The following is a 12,430-nucleotide window of genomic DNA, read 5'->3' as shown; positions in this document are numbered from 1 at the left end:
ATAAAATAAACAATAGGGTAGCTCATTGAAACACAACACAGACATGTAAAGATGAACACATTAACTGCTTAGTTGTCGTGACTTTAGACTTTCCACAGCAGCAGTCTGTGGCCTTTTTAGTACTATGACATAGAAGGATGGGAGTGGTGATTTAATCTCTGGAGAGAACGAAAGGGGGACAAGGAGGGAAGAGGGTGAGAAAAGAAGAGTGGGGGGAGGTAGTCTCTGTGGAACAGTGTCTGCCACGTGGCTTCCAGGTAATGTATGACTTCTTGCGGTAATCACTGTAATGAAGCAGGGAGCTGGTTGGGGGAGAAGCATCTGACTTTATGCCTGGAGTCCAGTGGGGCTTTGAGAACCTCAGCAAATGAGCCTTGTGGTCCAAACAAGAGACAGAGAGGGGATAGAAGAGTGGAAAAGAGGGGACGGCATGAAGATATCAGAGGGATATTTTGAGTAGAGGAGCTGTGAGTGTGTATATGTGATAAATGCATCACTGTGATAAATGAGAGGAGCACAAAACACAGATGTTCCCGAGTTCTGGTCCTTACCTATCAGAAGACAAACTGATCATCGTCCACGGCACTCTCTGTGCAACTAGAGGAAATTATTTTCTATGCAAATTACTCAGATATCCACGGCCAGCACATAATTCTTTTCGAATTTATGGCATGATTTATGTTTTGCACGGGGTGCTGAATATAAATATCCACATGGTGCTATAATATCTTTTTTTTGTTTTTTAGATATGCAGCCTATATGTAGGCAGATCGTATATTTTTAATGTAATAATTCCACCCAATACTACGTGGTGAAAATTTACTTTGTTGTAGGTTTGTTTGGTTTAAATGTCATTTGGTAATCTATCCTGAGGTTGTATTTTTATAACATATCACCATCTTGCCATGACTTATTCAAAGTGCTTTACCAGGCTGAGCAAAACAAATAAATGGATAAATACATAAATACATAGAAGCAGCTCTTCCAGATATTAACACGTTGTTCTTGCTGGGGATTAGTTTAAGACCACGTGTGAAAATGGAGAACAATTAACCGAGCCACGCTAATGGAGAGTTTAATAGCCACAGCAGCTGAACGAGCTTGGATGGAAGCGGCATCCTACCTGAGTACTTTGGATCGCATCCAAGAGCTCATGTTTAAATGAGAAAAGAAAACCTTGGCCAGCCTTCCAAAGCAAACATGGACAGTTTTGTGGTTAAAGTTGTATTAACTCTTTTGGGTCACTTGAGGGCAGTAGAGCATCCTACCAGTACTACGTTTTTGTTGTTGTTGAGAGACATAATGAGGTTCCACCTGTGCCAGAAATATGACCTCTGAACATGTGACGTGACATTGTTCAGTGTTTTTCTTTACCTTGAAAGTTAATGTGACAAAATTCTTTTGACTAACTGATGATCTGTGTTGATTCTTAGTTAACTTTACCTCTGTTGTGTTGTCCTGATAGATCATCAGATTTCACTGTTATTGACTATCTTGTGCTCATTTCTTGCCGTCCAGTACTGCAAATAAAAACGACTTGTGATTTCATATATACTTATGGACACAGCAAGAATTAATTTAAGTCTTTAACAGATCTTTTTAAACTATAGACAGTATAAAAGTAGCTACCGTAACATTGCCCATTGGTTTGTGACGTCCCATTTCTAATCCTTGGGACAAACAATTTCAACGTTGCCATCTTTGTATTTTAACTGGCTATGAAACTACAAACTCATTGGCTAATGGCTTGCCAATCAGCAAGTCATCAACCAATGGGCATGGCCTAGATAATCGGACAAGAATTTACATAACGGACAAGTGTAATGACCAAGGCCTTAAACTCGTCATGATTTCTAAAGGACTGCAAGTTGTTTTTGGAGCCACGGTATCCCAGCCGGTGGCTACTAAAAGAATTGGAGGTTTAAGGCACTTCTGCTTCATTTTTCAGAACCAGAAGTTACGTCCATCTTTAGTAGAAGCTGTAGTGTAATCCAAAAGATCAGATTTATTACATAAATAGCTCAGTTGTTGGCAGTCAGACTACAATAAGAAGAAAATACACATAAATATAACATTCCTAACAACAGATTCAGGTGGCACTAGGATGTCAGAGCGCATCGGGACAACAATAGTTTCCAAGGAGAACACATAATGAAGTATACTTCAGACTACAAAACCAAGCTGATTTTGTCACTGTGCATGTGAACAGAATTTTAGCACCAACAGAAGCTAATAACACATGAGTTAGCCACAAGATTGTTAGCCAGAAAATTGTGCTTAGGCTCCAGCGTTCCATGTATGAGCTTAGGAGAAGAGAGAGGATTGGGTTGAAAAGTGCCCCTTTCCAAAATGAAACCTGCATGCTCACATTTGGCACCTAACAGTATCTAGTGCATTTAATAGTGATGCCAAGAGGTTCTGGCATTGTCACTCATGTCTGGGACACCAGTGACAGAAACCGAACAACACAACGTGACTGTTAACAAAAACTTACCTACTTTAATATAAATATATAGCAAACGTAGTACTCAGCTGAAGTTATGTCTGAGTCCATTTAATACACATGATATGTACACTCTTAAATTAGATTTGTTTTTGTCTGTGCCAACCTTTAGGAAAAATATCTGTCTCTTTGGATAAAACGCACTATATAAGAATCATCTAATGAAATCATCTACTGAAGAAATGTGACATGAGAGGTCACATTTTTTCATTAGAATTTTTATTGCTAAAACAACAACACTGATTATTGCAGATTTGCAGTTGTAAAAACATTTCTGTCGCGGTTAAAAGAAACCAATCGCTGTCTCACCAATATTTCCATTTTAATGGGATTCAGTGTTATTCTTCCTCTGCTCCCTTTTTTTGTACAAACTGTTTATCTTTCCTCCTGCTATATGAGACACCATGTGCAAAGATATGATATTATAGTGACGCAGTGTTTGCCAGAGTAAACTGCCTCAGACTTGACAGCATGATGTCAACACAGTATACATCACAGAGCCTTAATATCTTCCCAGCTTAAACACTACTGTCCAGGCAGTTGGCAGGTGATGGGCACTGCTTGATCAAACAGGCATTTTTGTCCACGCGTGCATTTTACTCAGTGTTTTTTTGTGTGTGTGTGTATGTGCGTGCCTGTGCTCGTGGGAGTGCTTTTGGATCATCCCGTTAGACTAGCGAGGAAAAGAGCCGTAGATTGGCTGAGGCTTTATTCCCCTCTCTCTTGAAACACAAGGAAAATAGCACTGTGGAGGAAGGGAGCAGATGAAAATAGCTCAGTGGGCAATCGCTGACTCACAAGGCAATGCTGGGAGTCAGGAAGGCATCCATTCCAGTATACATCAAATCAACTAGCTGTTGTGTAACTCCTCTAGTACCAGTAAATCAAACCGCTGTTGCTACGTCTAGTATGACTTTTGTGCACTTGTGCCCTTTGTAGCGGAATTAAAAGAGGATAGTGACATCACAGGCGCCATTTATCACTTTTGACAGCCCAGCCCGGAGTCTTCGGGGCAGGGGAGGGAGGCCAGCGTGGTCAGCTAGCTACTCAGCTCATTCATCATGCCACTCAAGGAGTCTAGGCTGTCAGAGCTCATGTTTTTTTTAAGTACTGTGAAATGGAACAAGACAGCAAACCCAACTCATATGCAAATTATACTCTGATTAACATATCAGCTACAGTACATGCACTGGTTACTCATGCACCTGTGAGGGACTTCTCACCAAAAATTAAATGCAAAAGGCCGAGGTAATGAAGGCCAAAGGGTTCACGAGATTACGTGTGCTTTACTGTTTTGCTAATAATCACAGTTTTGTACATGTAAGCATCATATCCTGGTTAAGCCTGGAGAAAAAGATACAAATCCGACTTCAGAAAAGTGTATTTATATTGCTGTGAGTGGCTAATTGAACTCAGGAGATACAGAGAACTTGGGAGGCGGAATAGACTGAAAACACCAGGCTGTCTTCTGAAAACATTTTATCACCACAGGTGTTTGTTTGCTTTGTTAAAGAATATCCGCAAAAGCAATTCACTGCAAATTTCTGGCCCTAGCCGACTGCTGCTTAACCTCCAGACCCACAGCAATCTAAATGTTCCCAACAGAAATGCCCTTCATAAATTAAAATGTTGACACGTTATTCCGTGCAGGGAGAGCGGCAGCATTAACTTCTCAGACGTTTTTTGTTGAGTGGGATGTGATGATTGATGTGTCCCACCCTTCCCTTCTTTGTGACTGGAGAGCTAAGTGAAAAGAGACAACGAGGAGCACGGCGTTTTATCCAGAGATGAACCTTGAGTGCCATATATTGTAAAATCACAGCGAAAAAAAAAGGGAAATAAAAGACAAGAACAAGGGCAGTGTTTGCCTCATAGACTTACATTATATAATACAGAATATTAAATGAAAAATATAAGTAACGAAGACCCAAAATCACAATATTAAAAACAATGCAGAAGTCATATTAAAACACTGTGTAGTTATCCTGCAGGCAATAACAAAGCAGGCACACAAAAGGGGAAAAAAAAGCACAAAAGTAAGCTGTTATTTTTAAATGGAAGTGATGGAAAGATTTTAAACAGGCTCAAAGAAACACTGATCCATCTCAGCCCTCCAGAGACCCAAAGTCTGGGTGAACACTGAAAGCTAAGTGCCATTATAAACACATATATGGATGGGCTCAGCGGTTCAGAAATATTTGGGAACCAGTGCAGTGGATTGTTTTGAAGTCTTTATCTGTTGGCAACACTACGGAGTCTAATCATATTCAAATAGGGTGCTTTTATGCTGAAATATGTTTGATTTTACAGAAGAAGAAAAAAAAATCTTTCGAACTCATGATCTAAAGCTGTGCTCTGACTTATCTAAAAACCGTCTACGGCTTGCTTTCTCTTTATTTCATTTCTCTCAGTTTCTTTGTTTTGTACCTTCAAAACCTTCTGATTGCAGACAAATGATTTGTTCAAGCTAAAACACGTTAAGATCTCCGTGTCTTTCCCTCACCTTGTTATCCAGAGCAAATTTGCATCTCTTTGTGTCCGCTGCACTGACCTGATATGCGGTCACGCTGCTTCTCGAGTTTGCTTCCCTTCTGTCAGAATGGGGCAGTGAATAATCAGGTAGCTCTGTGTGTACTGGCATTTCTTTTGTGGGGGGCAGCTTATGCGTAAGCACACCCGATGTGATATTGTGGCTAACTGGATCATTGCACCTACAGTACATCTGAACTCCTAAGACACAGTAAGCCATCTCTAAATTTCACGTGCCCCTCAGTCATCCTCCCGTGTCTCTCGGTACCCACTGTGCTTTTGAATATTTTACATTGTGTGTGCCAGCAGTCCGACTGCTCTCGATAGAAAACTGCTTTGTTCTTTTTTTGTTTGTTGCGAGTAGCTGAGTGCTTGATGTTTTTTGGATTGCTGCTGTAGCACCGAGAGGCGACCCCAGCCAGAGTTATGAAATGTTTCTTTTTTAATTACTTTATTTTTGGATGGTGCATTTAATTGAATGGAAACAATCTGGCAGTTTAATAATTAATAAGCAAATATCTGTCTCTGTGTGCCCTCAGCTTGAAGCTCTGAGTGATGCAATCTCTGTTTGGAGGCGGAGGGGAGCTGGGGCTGCTCGGTGGCGGCGGCGACGCAGGAGGCCTGAAGGAGGATGGCTGTGGCAGCGTCGCGTGGCGGTCTTCGCCGCTGCCCCATGATGAAGTCTACTCAACCTCCCACTTCGCCCTTATCACCGCCTATCAGGACATCAAGACCAGGCTGGCCTGCCTGGAGCGGGAGAACACCAGTATCAAGAGGAAGCTGAAGATCTATGAGATCAAGGTGAAGAGTTTTTCACTCCTAATGTCAAACATTACAGCAAACTCAGACTCGCACAGTTGTTTTTGACCTTGTTGGTATCAGACAGAAAAACTGCAGTACTGGAGAGGATGAGGCTAATGTGTTTTTTTTTATTTTATTTACTGAAAGTTGCTCAAAAGGGGAGACTGCTGTCCACTCACCTTCCATTTTATTGAAGTAGTGAGATTGTGCACAAAAAAGATGAAAGAGGGAGCTTTCATGCTCTGTGATTGGTCGGCTTTGATCCTTGGCTAGCTGGAGAATGAACATTAATCTGAAAGGAGGGAATTATTCTGTGATATATGGCACAGAAGCCAAATTTTTTTTCCTTTAAATGATACTAAATGACATTTGTAAACATGTATCAGAGCCTGAAATTAATTCCAAATATTTGTCTGTATGCACTCACCCTAGAAGGTTATATCGATCCAGATTAGTCTGTGATCATTTCTTGAGGACATCAACATAATGTCAGTTTGATATGTATTTTGCTTTTTCTTTTATTTGTAAGGAGTCCTTCCGAAGGTTTTTGGATCGAGATTCAACTTAAATCCAAAAGTTAAAGGCTTAAAGCCAAGAATGAAGCAGTTTTGTGCAACTTTTACGTAATCCCGAACTAAATCCACTCAAGTTACTCAACTAGCAGAGGTGTCAAAAAAATCACAGGAGACCAGACGAGCTGAAGACCTCAGGAGTTTGTCTCACATCTCAACAAACTTAGTGAGATATTAAACTCATATGCATACTCGGATACTTTTTTAGGTGCAAATGTTCAGCTGCACGTTCACGCTTCCAGTGGTGTCTTTATTAACTCAGGCTTTCTGCTTCAGGCTGTGTTTCATACATCGTTTCACTTTTTGCATACAAAATGGATGTCAGTCAGAGGAGCATTTCATCGGGAGCTAAAAGGAAACTATCGCTACAAATAAGGCATGAAAGCAATGCTGGCAGAAAACAGTCAATTTTGTGTATTTTTAAGTTTATATTTTTAATTCCCCACTCAATACGCTCTCGGTGCTGGCATTTACTTCTAAGGTGACAGCTTGCATTAGAGTTGTTAAATTTGATATGTTTAAACTTCACAAGCAAGAAAGAGATGTGGAAATCACACATTTATTTTTATTGACTGAGTTTTCTTTGATAGGTTACAGTAATCGAATTGATTCTCGTATCTGTGTTCTGTTCGATGAGTTGCATAAAACACACTTTGCAGTAAATCTGAACCGAGAATAAAAGCATATTTATGCATATTCTGTGCCACCAAGTAAAGGCATGTAAATTCCCCGTGTCAACGTGACGCAAATAGTGTGTGCTGCAAGGCTTCGTTGAATAACATCACTAACGTATGGCTTTACAGGTTTGCATATAAAACATATCCCATGCCTCAGTTTAAGTGCTCGCTGTCACTGACAAAACTGGGTTGATTAAGTGCATGAATGTACACTATTAGCACTGAAATCTACTGGGATTCAGCAGAAGGGTTGTGACAAAGAGTTCAAGCAAAAACGTCTTAGTTTCCAAAGATAACGTCAGCGACAGTAAATATTTCTGCACAGCTGGACCTGCAACTTTGTCGGTGGATATCAAAGCAGTTCTTGGTTGGGTGAGAAAGCTGGTGAGGCAGAAATCCACCTCGCAGCAGTGGTTGGACCAGCACGTTGATTTAATGGGGAAAGGGAAGGCAAATGAGCGTAAAGAAATAGCGTGGGAGGACAGAAAATGAGGAAAAATGGGAAAAGAAGTGGAAAGAAGGAGCAACATGGGCGGAATCATGCGTTGATAAACACGGAGAGAGGGTGAGAAATGAAGGAGTGAAGGGAGATAATGATGTACGGAGCAAGGGAGAGATAAATGGTTCAAATTAAGAACACAGAAGGATTGGAGAAAAATCACTCCTACATTGTGATTATCATTAGTCTGTGGTCTACTTATTCTAGAAATAATATGGCTATGAAGTAGTGATGTATCTGAATTTCCCTCAGCCTTCACTGCCTAATTCTCCTTCAGGTACACAAGGACTTTTAATAAGCTGTACTGCTTACAGTATTGGAGAGCATCATTAACAGTGTAGCTCTTGTTCTGCTGCATGTGAACAGAGAACAAAATGTTTTAAATGACTGAAAAATTGTGAAAGAGGCTGCTGTGATAATGAAGACAGTTCCAAAAAGATGCAAGCTGTTGCAGTATTACGAGCTACCGGGGAGAATTTTAAGCTTCAGCTATGTTTGAGTTGACTGTTTGTGAAAGAAACAGTCAACCAGAACGACTCCAACCCCATATCACGACAAAGGGTGCAACAGACATGCCGGTTAACTGTGCCCGTAAAATGGGCACACGTGCAGATGTTGCATTTCCAGCAGGGGGAGATAATACATTTAAAGCCAAGAAGGCGGTAGTGAGCAAAACAGTGCATTCCCGGGTCCTAAGTTACCAGAAACAATTAAGCTAGGCGGTTAATATGTATTTACATGTAAATGTGGTAATAATGTCTGTTTCCCACGATTACTTCTGATTGTGTGTATATTACACATTTTGCCGTGATACCAGGTTGAAGAGTCAGGGTGAGATTCTGAATGAATTTTGTTGGCTTTTCTATGATTTATTGTTTGCAAGAGATAAAAAATGTTGTGCTGGAAATGCATGAGAGGGGTGGCAGGTATGGAGAAGTAAGACCGAAGTCCTGCATCATTCTAGTGAGCAGCTGTTGTTCGAGGCTTCAGGCCGCCACATTGCTGTTGACTTACTCTCAAACTGTGGTTTGTTCAGGGCCCTCTCCCAGAGAGACAGATGTTGATTTTGGAAGAGCAGGTGCAGATGTTTGCTGTTTGGAGTAGAAGCTGTCACACCTGTGCCTATGTAAATAGAACATGTGCCTTTTTTCAGCTTTGAATATTTAAGCATCCCCCTCCGGAGCAGACAAGTGAAGCTAATGTGGATGTGCCAAAAATTCTTATAATGGACACTTGAGGGAAGTCAGTTTCCACAGACTCCCGTGTTAAAATGCCTGGTTTTACAGCATGATGACTCCAATTTTGAAACTCCATCAATATGTCTGGAGGGCAGGAGAGAGGTGAGAGTCTACAGCCATCTGTGAAACATGGTGGAGGATCTGTCATAAAGTACCATTAGACTTTGAGTTCAGATCCACCATTCGGTGCCATCTGAAGAGCATCTGACTCCTAAACAATACATTAATGCATTTAATGTTTTATCCACATAGGTCCGCTTGGGACAATCGTGTGCCTGCTTTCTGCTTTATATGCTTTATTTCTATGTATGTTTGCACATGCAGCAAAGTATACACTGGGGAATATGATTATCTGTTTGGTATCAGGTGTTGCAGAAAATTGGAATGAACAAGAACCAAGCATTACTAAAGAAAGGAGGAAGTAACAGAGCGGAAACCAAAAACCATGGCACGAATACTGTTTAACACCTGATCCAGCTGTTATCCAGCTGTTATCAGTTACAAATGGAAGACATTTTAGTAGTCCTAAGTGTAGCTCAAGGTTCCTCAGCACAGCTGCTGCAGTGATACAAATGGAAGTGGGTTTTTTTTTGTTGCTTTGTTCATGGGTAAATCAAGGTTGTTGTCGGCGTTCCTGATGCTCAGCGGCGTGAGAATACTTGATGCCCTCTGGGATTGCCCACGTTGGGAACATTTACTGTTAAACTGAGCAGAGAGAGGTGTTGCACTAAATGGAAAAGGGTTGTTTGCTCCTCGAACAGACATTGCATCAGCAAAACAATGACTTCACACAGAAAATGAATAGCCCTCTGAGCCTATGGTAGGCACTTTAAATGTAAATGTGTTCATTTAGGTTGAACGACACACGCAGTTATATAACGTGTATGTTTCTATCAAAGCATTCTGGTAACTACAGGAGTTCAGGACCATGACCGCCGACACTAGAAAACAATAGTAAATGCAATAAAGTCCATTAACTCCTTTTCTAAAGTTATGATGATGATGTAATAAATCACACCGGCATAAATTCAGCTACATATAATCAAATTATTCCAGCATATTTTAAATGTAAGCGATGTATTTGCTAAAATGCCGGTTCTCTGCCATCCTTTATTATTTCCTTGCCTGTGTCTTAGTAATAAAACTAGCAATTTCTATGTTTTTCAGATTGTCAACAAATCACATCCAAAGACAAATCAGCACTGATCCAACTAGAAGTATTGTGCCTGATTCTGCTGTTCTTAAAGAGCTCCATTGTTGTCAGAATTTATTACTAACACATCAGTGAGCCTCGCTGTTGCACTGGGTGACATATTCCTTCATTACCATGAGCACACTCTGCAGTTTATTTCGAGTCAGTCTCGCATACACGATTCTGAGAGTTGAAATACTCATTATAGCACCAAATGTGTATTAATGCAACGGTGAAAATAGTGCCAATCACTAGCAATTTACTCCTGCTTGAATTATGCTTACTAAAACCTGCAATAAACAGGTGTTTTAAATAATTATTGTGCTTTTCTTTTAAATGAAACTAGATGTTTGTCGCTCATTTTTTAAAATAGCTCTTTAGTAGAAGTGCGTGGGAAATTGTGGGCTTCACAGCGGTTAAGTACGAGAGCACTTGGACAGACTGAGCGTGGTGGCTTTTGATCTTTCTGACAGACATAAAAATATAGGAAATTGATGGTTTTAAGTTTTTAAAAAAAAAAGAGACTTTTTTGGAGCTAAAAGTGACCATATGAGACACAGAATGTGAAAACCTACTTTTATCCAAGAAGCAGATGTCATTAATCTGTCTTTGTTTATTTTTTATACATTTTTTACCTTGTAGATGTCAATCTGTGTCCATTTGTTAAATTACTGTATTGTTATAATGATAGAAACAGATAAATAGTCACTTGTAGCCTGCTCATAAATGATTAAACCTCTGATAAAGAAACTGTCAATTGTAGTCCACACAGTGTTAACGCCACAGGCTAAAGACTAACAAGCCACCTGCATCACTAATGGGGAAAATTTCAGTGGTTAACTGACCACCTCAGAGGTGTGTGTGGGTTTTCCCTCATGCCCGAGAGGTTTACTGGATGTGGAATTGACACAAAACAATGTATTATTTGTAGTTTATGCATAACAAAGTGTTCAATTAACTACATTTTTAGGTTTTTAGAGATATTTGAAGACAGTGAAGGTGAGATATCAAACCCCAACAATCAGACAATACCCTATGTGCAAGCACTTGGCGACTGTGGGAAGGAAAAACTCCTTTTTAACAAGAAGAATCGTCTGGCAGAACCAGGCAGCCATCTGTAAGGACAGGGAGACTGGTTAATAAGCAACAGGCCCTCAAAACAGGAATAAAACCTTCTTGGACTTGCAGTTTGTTCAATCATGTTAGGTGAAGCCTAATAGAAAGCTAGTAGGGCATGCTTTTCAAAGCTGCCACTCTCCGCCCTAACGATGTGCAACTTTAACTTTTTACGGAAGTTGAATTTATATTATAATTGGATTTATAAATAAATTCACATCCTCAGAAGTTGTTATCAAGAAGAAAGTTAGCAACAGAGATGAAGACTTTGTTTTTAGGCTGTAAACTTGTTTGTTGTTGTTATAAAGCTGGGCACTTTAACTTGGGAGTCTATGGGGACTGACTTGCTTTCCGAGTCACCATCTAGTGCCTATTTGAGGAACTGCAGTGTTTCTGATTTAGGCACCGGCTGCTGTTTGCATTCATCTGAGGGATCTTAAATGACATTTTTTGAAAGGGTGATTTTTAAAAAGCGCTTCATCATTCTCCAACGTTTTGCCGCAAAACACGAGAAGATGGACAAACTTAGAGATGGATAGGCTGACCGACAAAGCTTAGTAATAGACCCTCCCCAGATTTCACCGTGTGGGACGAAATTAGGAAATATGACTGGAACAACTTGACATGGAAATTCATAAATTAGTTTAAAAGCTCTGAAAAATACCCCCCTACTCCCCAATCCTATGAGTGATATCTGGGCCAAACAGAAGCTGCAGCTGATGTAAGATGAATCATTAATGATCACAGTGTGGACTCATGAAAAATTGCAGAATACAGCAGCAAAAACAAAAATCAAAACCAAGCAAACAAAAAATATAAACAAGCTCAATGTACTTTTGTCTTCTTGTTTACTTTTCCTCTGCAGTTCCCCATGATCAATGAGTTTGGTGAGGACACTAACTCCTACTGCTCATTTGAGAGCAAAGAGACGGCGATGCTGCACTCAGAAAACGGCAGCCTGCAGCAGAGAGTCAACGCCCTGACCCACGAGGTAAGAGAACGGACAAGACACAGGATTTTTATGCTGGTGCTCTATTTTGGTGGCGCGGCATAACCGGGTCTAAACCTGGCTACAGATGTGCTTATCGTGTAAACCTTCAGAAAACAAATGCTAAAGAAGGCGCGCCTTTTTACAAACACACAGGCATCACACATTTTTTAATTAGTGCACGCATAATGTGTGCATGCTGCACACAAGCACTAATTGTGGACTTTATGTGCTCCCGCTGTCCAAAACCTTGATGAATGGCTGTGCCCGAAATGTGCTCGGACTACTTGTTTCTCCTCACTTGTAACTCTCCTG

The 12,430-nt window shown here is 40.5% G+C and overlaps 1 protein-coding gene across 1 annotated transcript in view; it reads left to right on the top strand.

Moving 5' to 3' along the window:
* Positions 1 to 12,430, top strand: part of tbkbp1 (TBK1 binding protein 1) — a 68,878-nt gene that overhangs the window by 27,208 nt on the left and 29,240 nt on the right. Inside the window, exons 2-3 of the mRNA XM_005725811.1 lie at positions 5,572 to 5,833; positions 11,993 to 12,118. Coding sequence (XP_005725868.1) covers positions 5,588 to 5,833; positions 11,993 to 12,118 — 372 coding nt within the window. The 5' untranslated portion in view covers positions 5,572 to 5,587. The remainder of the gene's footprint in view (positions 1 to 5,571; positions 5,834 to 11,992; positions 12,119 to 12,430) is intronic.

Source organism: Pundamilia nyererei, unplaced genomic scaffold, assembly GCF_000239375.1.
Source record: "Pundamilia nyererei isolate P.nyererei 1_Seehausen unplaced genomic scaffold, PunNye1.0 scaffold00017, whole genome shotgun sequence".
NCBI lineage: Eukaryota > Metazoa > Chordata > Actinopteri > Cichliformes > Cichlidae > Pundamilia > Pundamilia nyererei.
The sequence above is the reverse complement of the archived record's forward strand: the minus strand, read 5'-3'. Positions and strand labels throughout refer to the sequence as shown.